Below are 22,010 nucleotides of genomic sequence, written 5' to 3'. Positions count from 1 at the left end.
TCAATAATTTATTGCATTGCATCCACTAAATCTTCTATGGCTAGTGTGGCCTATGGCTCTTTCCCTTTGATGATGCCTACCTTGGAAGGTATTGTGCTGAAGGATGCTTCAGAAGGGGTCCTTCCTTCTTGAAGAAGTTCCCATGAAGTTATCATCAAAGTTTATGGCACTCCTACACATATGGCTCAAAGATCTTACACTTCTGAGTACAAGGTGTTATGCAAGGTTGAATCAAGGATTCCTTCCAAGAATCTCCCAGTTAATTGTTCATCAAAAGCAACTTATCACTCTATGAGCATCGTGAGTGAAGGTATCTCACTTTATGGATATAGTCTTTGATGGATTCTTTCTTTTGCTGTTTGACATGGTAGAGCTGATCGACTGGGTTCCATCGGGTTATAGCATATGATCAACTGAAGCAAGCATATGCAGAGTTCTGTGTTGATACTTCGTGGGAGTACCTGTGCCATCTTACTTTGTCTAGTTTTGCTTTAACTTCAGCCTCTTCCAGTATTTGTAGACATTCCGGGCTATGGTATTGGAGGGCTACCTTTCCATGGGCTATGGTATTGGAGGGCTACCTTTCCATGGGCTGTGTGAGCTTCCTTGCTGATGATGGTCCCATGGAAGGTTTGGGCATAAGGATCCAAGAAGTTCATCTTCAGTCGTTGTGTTGTCCTTCTTCTCTGACTAGCTGGGGATCCAGTAGAACTATTGGCTTGAGTTGTAGTTGGGGTCTTGTGGGCTTCAGACTCCGAGACTAACATCTGTATTAGGCACATAGGATCAGTCTAATGACTAGTGGGGTTGATATCATCTTTGTTCTTTTTCTTTTTTTTATAAAAAAAATGGGGAATAGGTTAGTTTAATTGAAAAGTTAGTTAGTGTAGGAGCAATCCTCTGGTGTGTTAATAGTCAGTTCATGGCATAGAGGAGTAAGGTGAGAGTGAGTACGTGAATGTGCAGGTCGTGAAAAGGTCCGACGTGAAAGTGCATGGCCGTGAAAAGGTGTGGCCTCGTAAAAAGGTCGGGTGTGAAAGTGTATGGTCGTGAAAAGGTGTGGCCGTGAAAAGGTCAGTTTCCATGAAAGGTGTAGGGCCGTGAAAAGGTGTGGCCGTGAAAGGTGTGGTCGTGAAAAGGTGCGACCGTGAAAAGATCGGGCGTGAAAGTGTATGGCCGTGAAAAGGTCGGGCGTGAAAGTGTATGGCCGTGAAAACACAGGCTGTGAAAGTGTATGGCGTGAAAGCGTATGGCCGTTGAAAAAGGTCAGGTGTGTGAAAGTGTATGGCCATGAAAACTCAGGCCGTGGAAAGGTACGACATAGGCTGTGAAAAGGTCAGGCATGAAAGTGTATGGCCGTTGAAAAGGTCAGGTGTGTGAAAGTGTATGGCGATGAAAACTCAGGCCGTGAAAAGGTCAGACGTGAAAGTGTATGGCCATGAAAAGGTGTGGCCATGAAAAGGTTAGGCATGAAAGTGTATGCTCGTGAAAACACAGGCTGTGAAAAGGTTAGGCATGAAAGTGTATGGCCGTGAAAAGGTCGGGCATGAAAACATAGCTTTCGTGAAAACACAACTTTTGTGAAACTGCTGGTCGTATTTTTAATCGTTTAATTAGGATTGTTTGGTGTATGAGGATTCTTTTATTGAATGATGCATACGTGAAGGGCTACAAGTCATTTGTTTACCAATTAATGTGTATATTCTCAAGATGTCACAATTCGTTGAAAGAACACAAAACAAAACAAAAAAGAAAAGAAAAGAAGAGGATCAAGCTCCCACCTCGAAGGGGATAGTTGAGAAGGTTGTATAAGGAGAAGGCGAGCTTGGGAGATACACGTTGAAGCAATTCGCACACGATTAGACAACGCACACAATGCAAAATGACAAAAAGAGGAAAGAAAATCGAATTTATAACGTAACCATTGGACAGGGCAGCTATCTTAATGAAGAATGCCACGTGGCGCTACGTGTTTGGCTTGTGAAAAATTATCGTTTCATGGTGTGAACTTTTTTGAGCTTTTTCATGGCGTGAACCTTTGTAATTTTGTTCACAGCATGAACGTTTTGTTTGGCTTGTGAAAAATTACCGTTTCATGGTGTGAACTTTTTTGAGCTTTTTCATGGCTTGAACCTTTGTAATTTTGTTCACGGCGTGAACGGTTTTAGATTTTGTTCATGGCGTGAACGTTTTTCTGCAGTTTCACATGGAATACATAAGATCGAATACTTCTCATTTTTTCCTATATGTTTAAGCAGTCAAACATGCACATGATGAGTGAATGATACTTTGCTTACCTCGTATCCATTTGTGCAATCCTTGGATACCTTTTGTTTTATTGCCATGAGAACCAAGGGGTCACCTAGGCACTTTTGGACATTTGTTGATGCAGTCGTTTTAGTTCCATGTGGGAGTTTTTTATTGTGCCTTCCACCCAATTGAACAATGTTGTCACTGTGCCTGGTTGTGGAGGGCTTCTATCTACATCTCCTTGCTGAACTTCTTTGTTTTCACCTTTAGGTTCCTTGTTCAGTCTAGCCAGAGTGGGTACTTTCGTTGCTTTGGCAATTCCCAACCCATTTGGCTGAGTTTTCTTCTTCCTCCACACAAGGGTTGGCGTGGTTGTTACTTGAGTTAGGAGTTGATGTTGCACGCTATTAGCACCCTCCTTTTGATGATTCGAACTGTTTGTGGTATTGGCCACCGCTGAGTGGAGTTTGGGTACCCATATTGTCGTATTGCCTTGATAGTATCCTTGTGCTCAAAGTAAGTCCATTCGAACCCATTGCTTATGGAATCCTTGAGGTCTCTTTGGATGCTTGGAGTCCTACCAATCGGTTTGAGTCAGCAAGGTCTGACTTTTGAATTGTTTGCAGGTTCTTCTTGGGGTCTTTATATCATTGATGGTGTCCTTCTTGCCTGGTTGATCTTTAAGTTGATTCTTGGGCACCGACTTCTGTGTACCCTTAGATGTTGGGTATTGTGGGGGCAAGCTTCACGGAATGGATGCTGGTTCTATTCTCTGAGGTGTTGCCACCGCACTCATTGTTTGTTTATCAGTTATGATGTGCTTTCCTTTGTTTGTCAAGTTCCATAAAGGTATGGACATGACCTTCTTGCTTGTGCTTAGCAATGCTATTCTTTCTTTCCATTAAATATTGCATTTATTGGCACAGATCCAGGATCATCCTAGAATCAGCTCTTCTTCCATGGAACTTGCAGGCATGACAAATACCTTCCCGACCAAGGAATTATTTCTGATGGAAATGTTAACATTTAAATATCCCTTGGCTTTTGTGGTTATCAAGTGAACACTACAAACTTGCACATCAGTGGGTTCAAGGTGTTGTTTAACTAATGCTACCCAGGTTTCATATGAGATGAAGTTATGACTTGACCCCATATCTATTAATGTTGTTGCATGGCCTTTAACTATAGTAAGTCCCACCTTGAGTTGTGCTGGCTCAATGTTTAGTTCCCCTTCGTCCAAAAGGGTCACAGAAGCCATGTTGACATGTATTAGTCCTTTGTGCAATAAATGTTTGGCTTTGGCCTCCCTAGCCTTAGCCTCTTCTTGTGCTTGCTGGATTTTTTTTTTTTTTGCAAGCTGTTTCTGTTGTTTTAAGAGATGTTCTTGCAAGAGAATCTCTTGGGTTAGTGGTCCAAAATATTTTTTTAATTTACTTCCATTGACATAACCCTCCATTTGGATGCCGTCGATTGTCTCAATTCGAGCAGATCCCTGATGTGTGATTTTTGACACTCAGAACGGTCCTAGGCCTCGGTATTTGAGTTTCTTTTTCCTAGTGTTTCCCACACTATACATGAGGACAAGGTTCCCCATTTCCAGTTCTTTTTGCTTAAGGTTTTTGTTGAACCAATGTTTTCTGCGTAGTTTTTCGACCATGAGTCCATGTGATGCTATCAGTCTGGTCTCATCCAGTTTCTCCAAGTCAATTAACGAGCATCCGAACCTCGAGATGATTTGCTCGTATAAAAATTTTGTTGTTGTTCATGCATCGTCTCTCTTTGAGGCTTTGGCTTCTGCCCATTTTGTGAAATAGTCAGTGGTGGCCACGATCACATATCAGGCTTGGGATGGATGTGCCGTTGGACTAATAGGTCCCACAAAATCTATCCCACATTTCTCGAATGGTTGTCTTATAATAATAATAGGTTAGCAGCATCTTGTCCTTTTGTTGTGGGATAGAGAAACATTGACATTCTTTGCATCGTTTGACAAATTCTATAGCTTCTCCGAATAACGTAGGCCACCATAGTCCTTTTTGAAGCACTTTTTGAGCTATGATTTCTCCAGCAAAATGCCCAGGTGCTATCCCTGAATGAGATTCTTCCAATATGGTGACGAACTCATCTTCTCTAACACATCTTCTGAGCACATTATCTTTTCCTAGCTTATATAGCTCTCCCGCAATCAGTTGATAAGGTGCAACAAGATTGATAAGCGGCCACATGTTATCTTTGTTCAAAGGTATTTCCTACAGAAAACCATAAGCTAGATACTCTGAGATTTCTTCACTCCATTCGGGTACCATGCCCAACTTGAATAAACAAGCATCAGGGAGATCATCATCAACACCAGTTGTACTGGTTCTCCATTTGGAATTCTTGACATCTAACACATGATGTGTTCCCTTTCGTACCTTGACTGTAAAGTCGAATTCCAACAATAATAGCAACCATTGTGTGATTCTCCCTGTGGTGCTGCAAGGTTCATTCACCAGGTATAGTAAGGCTTGATGGTCCACAAAAAATATGAATTTGTTGGCCAAGAGGTAATGTCGATATTTCTTAATGGTGTGAACCATGGGCAATCCTTCTCTCTCTGTGTGTTGGTGTAGTTAACCTTTGCATCATTCAGTTGACGACTAGCAAAGCAGACTGGATAGTCCAATTCGAACTCACCAGCAGGCTCGGCTAGTACGCAACCAATAGCAAAATTTGTTGCATCAATATGCACGTGAAATATGAGATCCCAATTGGGGGGTCGCAGAATTGGTGCGCTAGCCAATGCTTGCTTCAGTTAACCAACTTACTTGTAGCCATGGAGTAATGTTAGACAATATGGTTAATAGCTCCCATGGTTGTGCATTCGGTAGCCTGGATGGTCTCCTGTGTCATAGTGGCTTGAGTGGTTGCTATGGCCTCTTTAGTTACATTGAACTTAATCACCTCTACACTTCTCGTATACTGAGATCAGATGTAGCGAAGCTAGAGGGGACAGTGGGTCTCTGATCTATTCCAAACACACCAAGGTTTGTACTCTACTATGACTGGTCGAGCCAAAAGCTGTCAGAAGTAGTTGTTGTCTCAATAACCATTCCTATTATGGTTTCAGGAAGGATTACTCCTTCCTCTATAGGATTGATGTTTCTCGTTCTCAAGCTAGACTGGTTAGCATCCATATCGAGAGAAAAAACCTCTGAGCTTGGTATTTCTTACAGGCAATCTCTCATTTGCTGGGGAAGTTGATTTGATGAGTCTTTGACTCACACTCCTCAATTGGACCACTTGTGAATGATATTTTTAATGACATCTACAAAACTCCTTTGAGTGGGAAGTAAGGCATTCAAAATTATTGGTCCATACGCGTCTCTGAAGAGATAGATTTCCAAAAATAGGTCTCCCTTAAGCTGGTATCCTCGTTATCACTGCTCAAATGCTCCATTTCTAGGGTTGCTTGGCTCCTTGGGATTGTAAAGGGTGCAGAGATTTGAGTCTAGAGAGGGTGCTCTTAATTCGGCATCATTCAAGGCACTCTCCTCAAGCATGGACCTTGTGTTTATGCAAGGGCGTGATTAACTAAGAGCACCCCTCTTACTACCACAAGTCTAGCAGTGGTCTTGGATATTGTGGATTCTACTAAAAATTTTTAATTTCTTATCTCTGTTAGACTTGTGAACACGTGTTTATAAGTTGAGTACATGTGTTCTAGATATTGTGGATTCTACTAAATTTTTTAAATTTCTTATCTATGGTGTTAGACGTGAACGTGTGTTTATAAGTTGAGTACATGTGTTCTGAGTGGATACGTGCATGGCTAAGTGAGTTGGGAATGTACATGGCCAGGTGAAATCGGTGGAGCTATGAACGTGTGTTCTGAGCTGAGAACATACATGATCAAGGACTTGTGAATGCACATTCGTACGTGCATTCTCACTTTGGCATGTATGTATACAATTCTAACAGGTTTGCCACTTGCAGTGGTGGAAATGAAGGCCACATGATGGTCAGTTTTCAACTATTTTTTAATCATTATGAGCGTTATGTGAGGGCCACATAATGGTCAGTTTTCAACTATTTTTTTAATCATTATGAGCGTTATGTGAGGGCCACATGATGGTCAGTTTTCAACTGTTTTTATCATTATGAGTGTTTATGTGAAGAATATTTTATGACCCCTTCCTTAATGAGAATATTCTACATATTTTCTGTGTTAAACTTGTGAATGTGCGTACCCAGGCCCAGTTGATCACACATACACAAACAAACTAGAGAGCAGTTTTTTGTGTTTTGGTCTAAAAATCCAAATTTTGCTCTCTAATAACTCCTTAATGGTGCATATTTTTGGATTTTTGATTTGATAACATGCTTTAGCTTTTCCTAACCTACCTAATGGTGCATACAATGCGTCCTAATGGTGTTTATACAAAGATTAATGATGTGATTAAATCCTAAAATGAATAAAAACACATAAAATGTGAATACAAGAAGGAATCATTCAAAATCAACACAATTTGATAACATGCTTTAACTTTTCCTAACCTACCTAATGGTGTTTATACAAAGATTAATGATGTGATTAAATCCTAAAATGAATAAAAACACATAAAATGTGAATACAAGAAGGAATCGATCAAAATCAACACAATTTGAAGCAAAATAAACCATTAAAAATCAACAAAAAAGGTTAAAACCGGTGGATTTGCACTCCAACTAGGCTATGCCAATACTCCAAATGCAAAGTATAGCAAGGGAGTCCTAAGCAAAGGCACTTTCCCGACTGCGGTGCCAAAGATGTTCACGGGAGAGAACACTCAAGCCTTGCAAGATAGAGAAAAGGAGAGGAGAATATAAGACTCATACCGGTGTGCACCTCAAGCCACTCTAGGTAGAGTAACTCTCTCTTGTGTGGAGCTAGGGTCCTCAATATTGCCTCTTTTGTTGTCACCACATAGGAGCTTTGCAAATGGGTGGGAAGCAAAGAGAGCGAGAGCTATGGAAAGCTCAACCTCTATTTCTATGTCACGGTGAGTGAGAGCATGAGAGAGTAGACACAAGAGGAGGAGAAAGAGAGAAGGAAGCATACATCAACACTATCACTCACCCTCACAATCCCTAAGCATGCATGCAACAAAGAAGAAGAGCAAAAGCATACATGCAACTAAAATCACAAGAGCAATAAGAGTCAAACTCAATTGTGAGAATGGGATTATGTATTTTCTCATTAGTTAAAATGTCTTATATACAATATTCATTTGTACAATGCCCGATTGCTTGGGGGCCCCAATAAGCTAGTCTACCTAGCCTAAATGTATGTCAGCGGCATTACACAAGTCGTACACAAGGCGTAAGCTCCAAGATTTCCCATAACCGTTTTACATGAAGTCCATTGTATGGTACAAAAAATAGGACTTGAAGAAGTCGCCACGCGTGGAGTAATGTTAGCCAATATGGTTAGCATCATCTATTGAGGCATATTTATACTGTCGTTTGCATCCATTGAGGGCTGTAAATATGGAAGAAAAAAGAGCATTTGGGTGTAAGCCACCCCCCATTCCTGCGAACAGGAGCATCCGGGCCTGTTCCATTATTCCAGGAATGGGGGGCAGGGGAGATTCCCTCCCATCATTGAGGGCTATAAATATGGAAGAACATATGGCATTTGGGAATAGGGAATCTCTCCCACCCCCGATTTCCTAATAGGAGCATCCGAGATGCGAAGCCTGATCCATTATGTTGGGAATAAAGGAATTGTAGGGTGGGGGAGATTCTCTCCCATCATTGCATGCATGGTTAGATGAAATTCCACTTGTGTGATTGGTTCCCGCATGATTGCCCAATCAGATGAAATTCCATTTGTTTGATTGGTTCATGCTTTTAGCTGCTTTTGATTGGTTCATGCTTTTAGCCGCTTTTGATTGGTGGAGCGATTGAGGAGGGCTGATAATGTTGTGGAATATGTTGCTAGATGTACGGTTTAGATTCGCACGCTGAGGCTAAAATCAAAAGCCCAAGAGCATGAGAGGTAGAAATTATGCATCTGCATCACACATATGTACATACATACATACATACACAAATGTAGAGGTAGCACATAGGACTATGATTCATGAGTGAATAGCTTTCCTTGACCCAAGGAGCAAGCTCCAAACCATAGTTGCTTTTTGATGGGCATTTTGAGCATTTTGGCCGTAAAATACTTCCAGATTTTCACCAAACGAGTAAATTTTGAAGGGCAAAGGTGCCCCTAGAAAATCAAGGGTGCTTCAGGCTGCTGATTTCTAAACATTGGCGTGCGCGGACCAGACAAAAGGTACATCTTATCTTACATAAATAAAGGAGACAGCACGCCCTTGAAATCCGACTCGCTTGTTGTCTTTGAGGAGAGTCTATTATATCGAATCTCGATCACGGCCAGGAGAGCGCGGCACCGCCGGATAAGGTGAACCATGTGATGTCTGGTGGAGGCGGCTTCGGTGATGTGGAGTTCTCAGCTGGGGCATGTCGAACTTCGTTTAGTTTACATGCGAGATGTTCCAGCATGTAAGCGCATGAAGAGCACGAGAGGAGGAGGTTGGCTTGGGCGGAAGCTTGGCTATGGCGTTTGGGTTTGGTGCTAGTGGAGGGAAAGGGCCAAGTTTCCACACTCTGCGATGTCGGATGAGAAGGGTTTGCGTGAAGGTTCGATCAGCCATGAATAGCATGGGCAAGAAAAAGAGGTGGACCAGCGCGTTCCTTGTGAAGCCCGTGGGCGAGCTTCATAGCCAGAGATCAACCCCTGTTAGCTCTGTCGACAGAATATGTTTGGCTTCCTTCAACGCCTCTCACTTCCGCCTGGCAAAGGTGCTACCTTCTGCGGTCGAGATTCGACACGAACCATCCGATCCTGCGCCAAATTTCGACGAGCCCCCTGCCCAGGACATAATTAAGGGCAAGGCTCCTGTCGAAGGGCTACCCCCGAGCACCTCCACCACCACTGCTCCCCGCCGGCGCCGGCGCCAGAGCAGCTCTGTCGCCGTTACTTCCCCCCGCCCAACCATATTCGACGTTCTCCGTGGTGCCAACGCCGATCTGGTGGCGCTGCAGAACGTGAAAGCGGACGAGGCCGACGGAATGAAGCCCCTCGCTGACCTGGCTGAAGCCCTGGGCATGCATTACGCCTTTACGGACAGCTGGGCACCGCAGTTCGGCAACAGCGTGCTCTCCAGGTGGCCCATTAAGAGCTTCCATGTCCACAAACTAGGGGAAGACGACTCCTGGTATGTAGATAATATTGACTGAATATTATACGACGATATGATTCCTATCATTCTTTGATATTCGCGGGCTGCCGTGCCTTCTTCTACTCTCGTCGTGACCCCGAATTAATAGGTGATCTGTGGTGTCATGGGCGTTATATAGGAGCGTGCTCCGTGTAGTGGTGGACGTGCCTTGCAAGAACCCGCGTGAGTTGCACTTCTGCTGCACCCAGCTCGACCACCTGCACGAGGATTGCCGTCTCAAGCAGGCCACGCTGCTGGCTTCCGCTCTCAGAGGTTACCCCCACATCCTGGCCGGCGATCTCAATGCCCTTGATGCCGCCGATTACTCCAGCGTCCGCTGGACTGACATAGCTAAGGTCGTACATTCGTTATCCCAGCTGTTGCTTTTTCAACTCATCGGAGGTGAATCGACGCTGCTTATATAATAGCTTCGTCTGTGTACAGTTCCGAGCCAACAACGCCAAATTGCCTCCCCGACACGACGTGATGAGCTTTCTCAAGGAGCAGCAAGGCTACCGGGATTGTCAGAACTGTGCTGGAGCGAGCGAATCCGTTGTAATTCTCCCCCCCGGGCAAGGTACACCCTCCCCAGTCTCTCTCTCTCTCTCTTTCTCTCTCTCAATGTATGGGTTTTCTCACGTCTTGTAATCCCGCTCCACTTGAAGAAGTGCAAGGCACATGCAAGAGCGGCACGCGGATGGATTACATCCTGGCTTCCCCTCTCCTTCCTTACAGGTTTGTGCCAGGCTCTTACACCATCGTGTCCTCGAGAGGAACGTCCGATCATCACCTGGTGCGGGTTGAGATAGAACTGCAGCCTACTCTAAATGCCTGTGGATCCCCCGTCTGAGCTACCTATGAGAAAAGAGGCTTAAAACGATGCCGATGCGAGGTCAAAGCGATTTTGGATGAGTAGTGTGTATCGATCACTCTATTTGAAAAGAGACAAGTTTGCAACCACACCACTAGCTCCGTTGGTAGAAGAGGACGTGTGTTATCCCAGAGGATGTACATGTGTTTGCTGACATCACCAACTATGCCAGTGGCATAAGTGCAGAAGCTATCATTCAGGCGGTCAGCAATGTCCACTGTAACACTACTTCGGATGTACACCCTTGTACAAATTGTTGGTAGTGGTCTGTGTGAGTTGTATATATACAAGCAAAGTATAAATATCCATTTCTTGTTAATTTGAAGCATTAAAAAAAAGAAGAAGATGAGTTTAATAAGACAAGGGTTCTTTCGTTCGACTGGAACATGCTGTGTGGATGTCCGTGGATATATGTGTGTGTGGGGGAGAGACTAACCGACCCTTTGGGATGCGTGGATGTGTGCAAGAGAGACCAACCAACCCTTTGGGATTTTACCAAGGGAACATAGGCTCCTCTCACACTATTCTAGTTAGGCTACAAAGTTAAGACATGGAAAAATAATACATTTTTAGAAAAGTTTAAACATGGAAAAGAGAGAAACATAGCGAGATGGCCTCTAGTATCTATTATTAGGTATCAAAGGCCTTTGTCAAGACATCAAATTTCTCAGAGGGAACGAGCGAGGGAGGGAGGGAGGGAGGGAGAGACATATGAGTTGTACACAATTTGTAAAGTGGGCGTAGAGTACACAAAAATAATTAGAAAGATTTGTCTCAAAAGAAAAAAAAAGATTTTCAAGTTAAAGGAGGAGGGGAGAAGGTTTTAAAGTTAGAGGAGGAGGATAGGAGTTTACTATTATTTATTCATTTGTAGCAGAGCTCTTAGTATCAAAACTTTGTGTTGGCATCACTGCCAAAGGTCATGTAAGAAATAAAGTTTTGTTCTAAGCTTCTCTTTGATTTGTTTTCTCATATGATTATACTTCACAGCCAAAGGTCATGCAAGGATTTTCATGATTGCATTGTTTCTACATGGAAAAGATGGTGCAAGCTTACTAGTTTACCAGTTTTGCCAATATGTTTCTTTTCCATTTCTATCTTGTGGTTTCCTCAATATGATGTTTTCATTTTTAAGCACTTTGCTTTTGTCCTCTATGCTTTGGTACATAGATTAAATTCCATGAAAGGCAATGGCCACCTAGGACCTTTAGTGAAACACTCCTAAGGTAGTAAATTTAATAACCTAATTCTATCTAGGAATATCTCTCCATTAATTCCCATCATAGTACGAATAACTCTTCGCTAATTCCCGTCATCGTGCGGCTAAGCGAGTAACAATTACAAACACATGAGGATAACACTCACAAAATAATTACAATGACATGTTAGGGTTTGGCTAGTGTCTCTCCACCCCAACCATAGGCTAGATCAAATTCATGGTGTGCCATGTATCAGCTAGAGTATCACCAGGTAAGGCATACATGTCCCATACCATGCATCCTAATCTTGTAGGATTGTTGTTGTTAGGTGAGCACTGCTAGTAGAGGACTACACCAAGATTGGACTCTTGGAAAGCGCCACTTCTATGATCGGAGTCACATAAAATGACTTGTGTCCAGATTAGCCAAGCCCAAGCTTTTGTAACTATAGGGTATTATTAACTTAAGGACAACTCACACTGTGATAAACCCTAATTTTGTTTGGCTTACATATGCTAGTGATGTTATGTCCTTATCGAGACATGTCATTTATGCCCTTGGCTCGAAAGTGAATAAGCATTCTCCTAAATGATATCTTAATCCAATTGATCTGTCCACTTAATCAATCACTCATATATAATCTTGTTTCTCAGGGTCCACTTAATCCACAAAAATCTTAGCTTAGGATCCTTTTTCTACTATCCACAACAGCTAATAGATCTTTCCAATTAATTAATCACTCATATATAATTTTGTTTCTTTGGGTAATCCACAATATCCTCTAGCTTATGGGTAACATTAGCATGTAGTTGCACTCTACAAACAGCCCCTACCTTATGGATAACATAAGCATGTAGATCTTCAAGTCTCAAGATATTGTGGTTATAAACCAAATTATGTCCTTTATGCAAAGCCTCCGTGAATCTACTAACTTTAAAGAGAGAATGCATGAAAACTCTAAAGAGAATGTGGGGGAGAGGGAGAGCTTGAGTTTCTTGCACGAAAACACACACACACACACACACACACACACACACACACACACAAGAGAGCAAGACACAAGAGAGAGATGGATGGCTGAATTTTCTTCCAATGTCTTCTTCTCTTCTTTAAAATAATTAACATAAAGAGATAAGAGTACATACTATAACAGAAAATACTCTCTTACTATAATATACAATGGTCGATCCATAGTGTGAACCAAACTACATCAGTTATAGCGCTAAAACTACGCCATAATTCTAGTACTCCAAAGTGGCTATCACACAGTCTATCATCCTATATATTAAAGATAACATGTTACCTTGCACACAAGAAGGAAAGAGAAGAGAAGAGAGACACATGCAAGGGTCAAGTCCGGAGAGTTGCACTTAGCCAACCCTAAGAGGGTTAACTCCTTGATGTGAAGCTACTAGGGGTTCACTCCACCTCTTCTTGTGTCACATCAAGGAGTTAACCCTAAGAGGGTTAACTCCTTGATGTGAAGCTGCTAGGGGCTCACTCCACCTCTTCTTGTGTCACCCAAGAAGAGATTCAAAGGATAGGTAGTGAGCAAGAAGGAGGGAGCTATGGAGAGCCCAACCTTCATCTCATGCAAAGGGACTTGGTAGATAGCAAAGGGACTTGGTAGATAGCAAAGAGCGAGTAGAGAAGAAGAGAAATGAGAGCATTACCATCCCTACTTACATACACCGACAATCAAGCATGCAAGCAAGCAAAACACAAGCTAACATACATCCACAAGCTCAAATGAGAGAGAGAGAGAGAAGAGAAGAGGCAAGTTCAAATGAGAGAGAGAGAGAGAGAGAGAGAGAGAGAGAGAGAGAGAGAGAGAGAGAGAGAGAGAGAAGAGGCAAGTTCAAATGAGACTAATGGGATTGTCCCTTTCATATTTTATAAAATGACTTATATATAAGAACTCATAGTTACAATGGTCGGCCGCCCATTTACAATTGGGGGCCGAAAACTAGTCTTCCTACTCTTTCTTACTATATGTATAACTATTCCTCACATGATCGGCATTACACAAGGTGTAAACTCGGTCATCCCATGTATCTTATACAATAAGTGCATTACACGGTTACAAAAGATAGACTATAAAGAGTGTAGCCACCCTAAAGGTAATGTTAATCAGAGTGGCTAACATACCCCCCTCCCTAATGCAGGTCCGTCCTCCTTGGAGCTAGCCGGATCTATTTGTAGTAGATCAAGTAGGTTTGGATAAAGTCACGACGCGAGGTTGGAGTAGGGGGCTCGATGGAAGACCTTGTAGCTGGTCCAAAAGGTCATCTCCAACATGAAGTCACGACGCGAGGTTGGAGTAGGGGGGCTCAATGGAAGACCTTGTAGCTAGTCTAGAAGGTCATCTCCATTATGTCTTCAAAGGTTTGTAGGCACCAGGTAGGCACCAGGTTTGTAGGCACCAGGTAGGCATCCACATGATCCGCTCTCGTAGTAGCCAAAAATCTGCTTGAGGGGGTTGGGCCTTTGTTGATGTCGATGAAGGCCAAACCCTGTGTGCCTTCATGGTAGTGGTCCCAATCTGGAAATGACTCTAGCAACCTAATGATCAAGTGGAAAAAGAGGATTGTTGCGATCACGACTGGGTTTGAGACTTGGTTGTAGATGAATTCGTTGAGGCGCTAGATTATTATCTTCCGTGCAGGGCTGCTGCACCCGTCGGAGGAGCGAACCAAGAAAAGCTGAACTTTAACTTAGGGTTCTACTTCTGCTCCTCGTGGACAACATTCCACGCCCACCGTCTTCGTATAGGATGGTAGTCTGGGCTAATGCGAAGTTCGTTGGGCGCATTGCAATAAGTTTCCCAGATGAAGGGTTTGACGAGGAAAGGGCACCTCTAGGCCGGATGCTCGCCCATGAGTTTGAACATGATGGGGCGAGCAGCGGGTGGGTGGCTGGTGGTATCCTCTGTGCTGCCTTGGTGGGTGTTCTCACCGCCAACTGGCGATGCTTGGCTTCAAGGTAAGGGTGCAAGACATGGATGTCCATGCTATTGTTATGCAGGTGATGGGTTCTGCCAGTAGGATGACAATCGCCTGCTATGACTCCGTGCAACCAAGGGGGTCCCGCAGTTAAGAGGATTCAATGGAGGGTTGACCTCCTCACGCTCTAGTGGTGGTGGCATGGCGGAGTCTCGTCCTCTTTGAAATTTTGGGGAGGGCTGTCATGTCTACGACGGGGGTGGAGGGGTGGTCGAGGTGAAGGCTCTCGTTGGCGAGGCTTGCGTCGAAGAGGGGTGGGGGTTTTGTGGAGGGTAAAATAAACACATAAAACATTTTCATTCATAATATGAAAAGAGGACTTCCTACCATATTCTAGGAATTATCATCCTAGATTAATTGAATGATTCTCCACTGAAATCATGGAGAAATTGATTTTTATGTTTATGCTTAATTAATAAATTAGAAAAAAGAGAATTCTAATAATTTATTTTTATGTTAAAAGAGTAATCCCCATGATAACGAAAATGCATGTATTCCAAAGAATTAAGAGAAAAAATTGGAATACTAATATAATGTATATTTTATGTAAAAATTAAAGAAAGGTTTTAGTTAAATTTATCTTTTTGTATAGATAAATTCTTATGATGAAAGAGGAATTTCCACCATATTGAAATTCAAATATTTAAATAAGGAAAGTATAATTCCTAGTGCAAAGGAATTAATGAAGATTTTTATTTAATTTTCAAGAGAAAATTTAGTTAAATTTATCTTTTTGTATCGATAAGTTTAAATGATAAAAGAGGAATTCCTATTACATTTGAAATTCCATTAATTGGATGGGAAAAGAGAAACTCCTAGTATATTGGAATTATTGGATAATTCATTTAAATTTAAAGATGAATTTTTAAGATAAATTTATTTATCTATGAGAAATAATTAAATGTTAAAAGAGAAATTCCTATTACATTTGGAATTCCATCAATTGGATGGGAAAAGAGAAATTCCTAGTATATTGGAATTATGGGATAATTTATTTAAATTCAAAGATGAATTTTTAGATAAATTTATTTATCTATGAGAAATAATTAAATGTCAAAAGAGGAATTCTTATGACATTTGGAATTCCATCATTTAGATGGGCAAAGAGAAATTTCTAGCATATCGAAGTAATGGATATTTTAATTTAGATAAATTTATTTTATGAGAAATAATTGATAGGAAAAGAGGAATTCCCATAACATTGGAATGTAAATAATTAAATGCAAAAAGAGGAATTCCCATGGTAATTGGGATCCAAGAAATTTAAATGAGAAGAAGAGGAATTTCTAGTATAAATCGATTTATGATTATTCACTAAAAGTAGAAAAATGGGTAGAATTGATTTCTATAAATCCCATGAATTCTTTTATTCAAAAGAAGAAGATTGAATATAATTCAATTGAGGAATTGAGAAGAAATACGGAAATAGTTGTCAGAAAAAGAATCTTTAATTAGACCAAGCAATTGGCAGAAATGAAAAAGTCCTATTGTCGGTATATCAATCTAGAAAAAAGCTATTAAATGGTAATAGCATGTGAATGGATGTGTGTATGGGATGCGATAGGATGTGAATGAATGTGATAAGATGAAAATAGGATAAGATGTGATGTAATGGAAATAGATGTAAATATGAATAATGAGATGAGAGGATATGTGCAAGGGTGAAATGAGAAAGAAGGGATATGCATGTGTATGTGGATGTGGAAATGGATGTAAGAATGTGATTATGGATGTGGATGTATGAATGAGAATGTGGATGTGGATGTATAAATGTGAATGTGGAATTGGATGTATGAATGTGAATATGGATGTGGATGTATGAATGAGAATGTGGATGTGGATGTATGAATGAGAATGTGGATGTGGATGTATGAATGTGGATGTGAAAATGGATGTATGGATGTGGATATGGATGTGGATGTATGAATGAGAATGTGGATGTGGATGTATGACCGTGGATGTGGAAATGGATGTATAAATGTGGATGTGGATGTGGATGTATGGATATGGATGTGGATGTGGATGTATGAATGTGGATGTGAACAAGGATGTATGGATGTGGATGTCTGAATGTGAATATGGATGTGGATGTATGAATGAGAATGTGGATGTGGATGTATGAATGTGGATGTGAAAATGGATGTATGGATGTGGATGTATGAATGTGCATGTGGATGTGGATGTGGATGTGAAAATGGATGTGGATGTGAAAATGGATATATGAATGTGGATGTGAAAATGGATGTGTGAAAATGGATGTATGGATGTGGATGTGGATGTGGATGTATGAATGTGGATGTGGATGTGGAAGTGGATATGATATGGAATGTGGATGTGGATGTATGAATGTGAATGTGGAAATGGATGTATGGATGTGGATGTGGATGTAGATGTAGATGTATGAATGTGGATGTGGATATGGATGTATGGATGTAGATGTGGGTGTGGATGTATGAATGTGGATGTAAAAATGGATGTATGGATGTGGATGTGGATGTGGATGTATGGATGAGGATATGGATGTGGATATGGATGTCGATGTATGAATGCGGATGCGGATGTGGATATGGATGTAGATGTATGAATGTGGATGTGTATGTGAAATAATGAATGCGAATGTGTATTTGAAAGGATGCGATGTCGATATGAGTGAATGGATGAGATGTGATGACATGCGAATCAGGACGTAAATGAATGAAATGGGATGTGAATGAATGATATGTGATGTGAATGAATGATATGTGACGTGAATGAATCTGATGTGATGAGATGGAAAATGATGTGATTGGATGAGAATGGGTACACATATGAATTGAATGTTGAATAAGTAATGTGGACCGATGAGGGACAATGTGGAAAGACGAGAGTTCATTATAGAAACTGTAATTGTGACCTGTTTGTAAATGATTGTTTTATGTTAAGAATGCTGGGGAAGCATTTTGACCGTCTTGTGAATGAGGTCGTGGAGAGCTCATTGATAAAGTTGCAACAGCTGACGGAGAGTCAACGGAGGACGTCTCGCATAGCAAGGTCGGCCGAGGTCTTGACCAGTCTCGGTTCGATTTAAATGGTGAGCTTCCGGTACGATGGATGAGGGACCAAGGAAGTGGCCTATGAGTGAAGCGCTAGGTGACCTGCGAAGGATCCTAGAGGGTGCTGACCATACGGTGCTCAGGCTCTGGGTCGTCGAAGATACCCACACATGCGTCGTGGAAGATATTGGAACAAGGAGTAAGAGTTATTTTCTGAAACCGGGCATGGATCTGGTTGATTGACCTTGTTGATCCTCAATGGATGAGTCCATGGCTCTTTTATATGGATCTGTTGGTTGATCTTGTTGATCTTCAACGGAGATTCCATCTTGAATTTTTTATAAGTGAATATATTGCCGGGTACTATAAGCTAGGAACTATCGAAAAGGCCCTTGAGTGGACATGTGGTGAGCGTTCTGCTTGCCAATGATGCCATAGATACTCCGATGAAGGAATGATTGGAAATTAAGATTTAACCGAATATTTTGGAGGATTGTGATCAGTGATACTATGGCTTCATTAAATGATTATTTTAAAGATAGCTGAATCTGTGAAGAAAGCAATTTCATATTGGGTGTGTAAGTGGTGTGACTAGCTTTAAGTTTGCATGAACATCCGGCTAGGGGGCCTGGGAACTCTTTTCCCTGCTGGTACCTGGGACAAAACCTAACCAAATTCTTAATAGGATCCCATCACTACAATGCTTGCGCGGTTGGCTATCCCATGGGACTGGATGGGGTTAGGCTGTTGGACTGATGGATCCGTAAAATGAGACTCAATTCTGTTGTAGTATGCTAGATGAAGTAAATCCCGAATAGTAATTGTTCTATGGAAAGAAAAGGAATCAACGGCTGTGCCTCTCGATGGGGAAAAAAACGTTGATCTCTATGATCGATCCGACAAAGTGACTTTAAGTTCGGTCGGATCAGTTTGGTCAGTAATGACCTTGATTACGTTAGAGTAAACTTATCCTGGAGAAATCGCCTGTGCTTTTCGAGCAAGGGAAGTAATTCCGGGTTCGGTTTTTGGAAGAACCAAGGGATTAGTCTCCTGTTCGGATATCCGTGGTGGGCGAGGCCCCGAGAGAGAGGAATTGCACCGCACAAGGAGTGCTTCTTCCACTGCTAGCACCCCCGAACCTGTTGCGCGGAGGGGGCAGGGATCTTTTAGCTGGTATCAGAGCGAAGTGGCCGATGAGGGTCAACTGAGAAGCCAAAAATGTCAAAAATTTATGAAGTAACAGTAAAAGGTTAGAATTGTGTGATGAAGTTCATACAAATTGGTATTCAGACTGAAATTCATAAGTTGGTAATTGGGTCTTTAGATGGAAGTACCGCACAATTGTATGGAATCCCTGACTTGCTTGAGGCCTAGACATGATGGTATTTACCTTATAATTCCAAGGATCATGACTACCCGTATATACCGAAGGTATAACTGCAGCTCTTTACTGGCAGTTTATACGAGTATATCTAAGACCTTGAAATTATAAGTAAAAATGCTATCCAGATGATGAATTCGAATGTGGTTGATATGATTTTAAAATTTTGGTTGAGAATTGATGAATTGATTTGGATTCTGATTGGAAAAGGATGATTCCTGAATTTTGGTTGAAAAGTGATAAGCTGAGCAAAACCACAATGAGGATATGGATATGGATGTGGATGTATGAATGTGAATGTGGATGTGGATGTGAAAATGGATGTATGAATGGGATGTGGAAATGGATGTGTGAAAATGGATATATGGATGTGGATGTGGATGTGGATGTATGAATACGGATGTGGATGTGGATGTATGGATGTGGAAGTGGATATGATATTGAATATGGATGTGGATGTATGAATGTGGATGTGAAAATGGATGTGAAAATGGATGTATGGATGTGGATGTGGATGTGGATATGGATGTATGGATGTAGATGTGGATGTGGATGTGGAAATGGATGTATGGATGTGGATGTGGATGTGGATGTGGATGTATGAATGTGGATGTGGATGTATGGATGAGGATATGGATGTGGATATGGATGTGGATGTATGAATGCAGATGTGGATGTGGATGTATGGATGTGGATATGGATGTAAATGTACGAATGTGGATGTGTATGTGGAATAATGAATGCGAATGTGTATGTGAAAGGATGTGACGTCGATATGAGTGAATGGATGAGATGTGATGACATGCAAATCAGGACGTGAATGAATGAAATGGGATGTGAATGAATGATATGTGATGTGAAATAATGATATGTGATGTGAATGAATCTGATGTGATGAGATGGAAAATGATGTGATTGAATAACAATGGGTACACATATGAATTGAATGTGGAATAAGTAATGTTGACTGATGAGGGACAATGTGGAAAGACGAGAGTTCATTATAGAAACTATAATTGTGACTTGTTTGTAAATGACTGTTTTATGTCAAGAATGATGGGGAAGCATTTTGACCGTCTTGTGAATAAGGTCGTGGAGACCTAATTGATAAAGTTGCAACAGAGAGTCAACAGAGGACGTCTCGCGTAGCAAGGTCGCGGCCGAGGTCTTGACGAGTCTCGGTTCGATTTAAATAGTGAGCTTCTGGTACAGTGGATGAGGGACCAAGGAAGCGGCCTATGAGTGAAGCGCTAGGTGACCTGCGAAGGATCCTAGAGGGTTCTGGCCATACGGTGCTCGGGCTCTGGGTCGCCAAAGATACACACATCGTGAAAGATATTGGAACAAGGAGTAAGAGTTGTTTTCTGAAACCAGGCATGGATCTGGTTGATTGACCTTGCTGGTCCTCAACGGATGAGTCCATGGCTCTTTTATATGGATCTGTTGGTTGATCTTGCTGATCTTCAACAGAGATTCCATCTAGAATTTTTTATAAGTGTATTGCCGGGTACTATGAGCTAGGAACTATCGAAAAGGACCCTGAGTGGACAGGTGGTGAGCGTTCTAGTTGCCAATGATGCCATAGATACTCCGATGAAGGAATGATTGGAAATTAAGATTCAACTGGATATTTTGGAGGATTGTGATCAGTGATACTATGGCTTCATTAAATGATTGTTTTAAAGATAGCTGAATCTATGAAGAAAGCAATTTCATATTGGGTGTGTAAGTGGTGTGACTAGCTTTAAGTTTGCATGAACATCCGGCTAGGGGGCCTGAGAACTCTTTTCCCTGGTACCGAAGACAAAACCTAACCAAATTCTTAATACGATCCCATCACTACAGTGGTTGGGCGGTTCGCTAACCCATGGGACTGGATGGGGTTAGGCTGGACTGATGGATCCGTAAAATGAGACTCAATTCTGTTGTAGTACGCTAGATGAAGTAAATCCCGAATAGTAATTGTTCTATGGAAAGAAAAGGAATCAACGGTTGTGCCTCGATGGGAAAAAAGCGTTGATCTCTATGATCCAAGTGCAAGTTCTTCTTTGATCCGACCAAGTGACTTTAAGTTCGGTCGGATCAGTTTGGTCAGTTAATGACCTTGACTACGTTAGAGTAAACTTATCTTGGAGGAATCGCTCGTGCTTTTCGGGCAAGGGAAGTTTTTTCGGGTTCAGTTTTTGGAAGAACTGAGGGATTAGTCTCGTGTCCGGATATCCATGGGCGAGGCCCCGAGTGGGAGGACCTGCACCGCGCAAGGAGTGCTTCTTCCACTGCTAGCACACCCGAATCCATTGCATGGAGGAGGCAGGGATCTTTCAGTTGGTATCAGAGTGAATTGGCTGATGAGGGTCAACTGAGAAGCCAAAAATGTCAAAAATTTATGAAGTAACAGTAAAAGGTTGGAATTGTGTGATGAAATTCATACAAATTGGTATTCAAACTGAAATTCATAAGTTGGTAATTGGGTCTTCAGATGGAAGTACCGTAATTGTATGGAACCCCTGACTTGCTTGAGGCCTAGACATGATGGTATTTACCTTATAATTCCAAGGACCGTGACTACCCGTATATACCGAGAGTATAACTGCAGCTCTTTACTGGCAGTATATACGAGTAAATCTAAGACCTTGAAATTATAAGCAAAAATGCTATCCAGATGATGAATTTGAATGTGGTTGATATGATTTCAAAATTTTGGTTGAGAATTGATGAATTGATTTGGATTCTGATTGGAAAAAGATGATTCTTGAATTTTGGTTGAAAAGTGATAAGTTGGGCAAAACCACAATGAGGATGAATGGGACAAGTCTCTGTGATAATGTTTGTAACTGGAATGATGATAATGACCTCAGCAAATCACTATGAGATTAGTGGATTGTGCTGTCAGATTGATACTCTTAACACTTGACCCGGTGGATCAAGTTAATAGGATGAAAAATTGAAAACTTGCTTGACTGAAATTCCCATGGAGGAATGTTCAGAAAGAAATTTTTCGATCTAATGGACCATTATT

General features: G+C 41.6%; 1 protein-coding gene across 2 annotated transcripts; it reads left to right on the top strand.

The window, feature by feature from the left end:
• The first annotated feature begins 8,691 nt into the window (after positions 1-8,691).
• LOC147624247 (uncharacterized) lies at positions 8,692-10,735 on the top strand. 2 transcript variants are annotated; one of them, XM_086819210.1, is made up of 4 exons: positions 8,692-9,503; positions 9,646-9,862; positions 9,951-10,083; positions 10,175-10,735. In XM_086819210.1, exons 1-4 carry the CDS (start codon positions 8,842-8,844, stop codon positions 10,354-10,356), a joined length of 1,194 nt encoding a protein of 397 aa, XP_086675336.1. In that variant the 5' UTR covers positions 8,692-8,841; the 3' UTR covers positions 10,357-10,735. The 2 variants fall into 2 exon arrangements, with proteins under 2 accessions (XP_086675336.1, XP_086675335.1); XM_086819209.1 differs by having other exon boundaries at positions 10,172-10,735.
• The last annotated feature ends 11,275 nt before the right edge of the window (positions 10,736-22,010 follow it).

The sequence above is a fragment of the Cibotium barometz genome, chromosome 25 (genome assembly GCF_041138505.1).
Source record: "Cibotium barometz isolate CiBa-2024 chromosome 25, ASM4113850v1, whole genome shotgun sequence".
In the NCBI taxonomy this organism is placed as follows: Eukaryota; Viridiplantae; Streptophyta; class Polypodiopsida; order Cyatheales; family Cibotiaceae; genus Cibotium; species Cibotium barometz.
The sequence above is the reverse complement of the archived record's forward strand: the minus strand, read 5'-3'. Positions and strand labels throughout refer to the sequence as shown.

Coding starts and splice junctions, on each gene's coding strand:
- LOC147624247 (XM_086819209.1), top strand. CDS start 8,842: ATGGCGTTTGGGTTTGGTGCTAGTGGAGGGAAAGGGCCAAGTTTCCAC. Junction 9,504..9,645: donor CTAGGGGAAGACGACTCCTG/GTATGTAGATAA, acceptor GGCGTTATATAG/GAGCGTGCTCCGTGTAGTGG. Junction 9,863..9,950: donor GCTGGACTGACATAGCTAAG/GTCGTACATTCG, acceptor GTCTGTGTACAG/TTCCGAGCCAACAACGCCAA.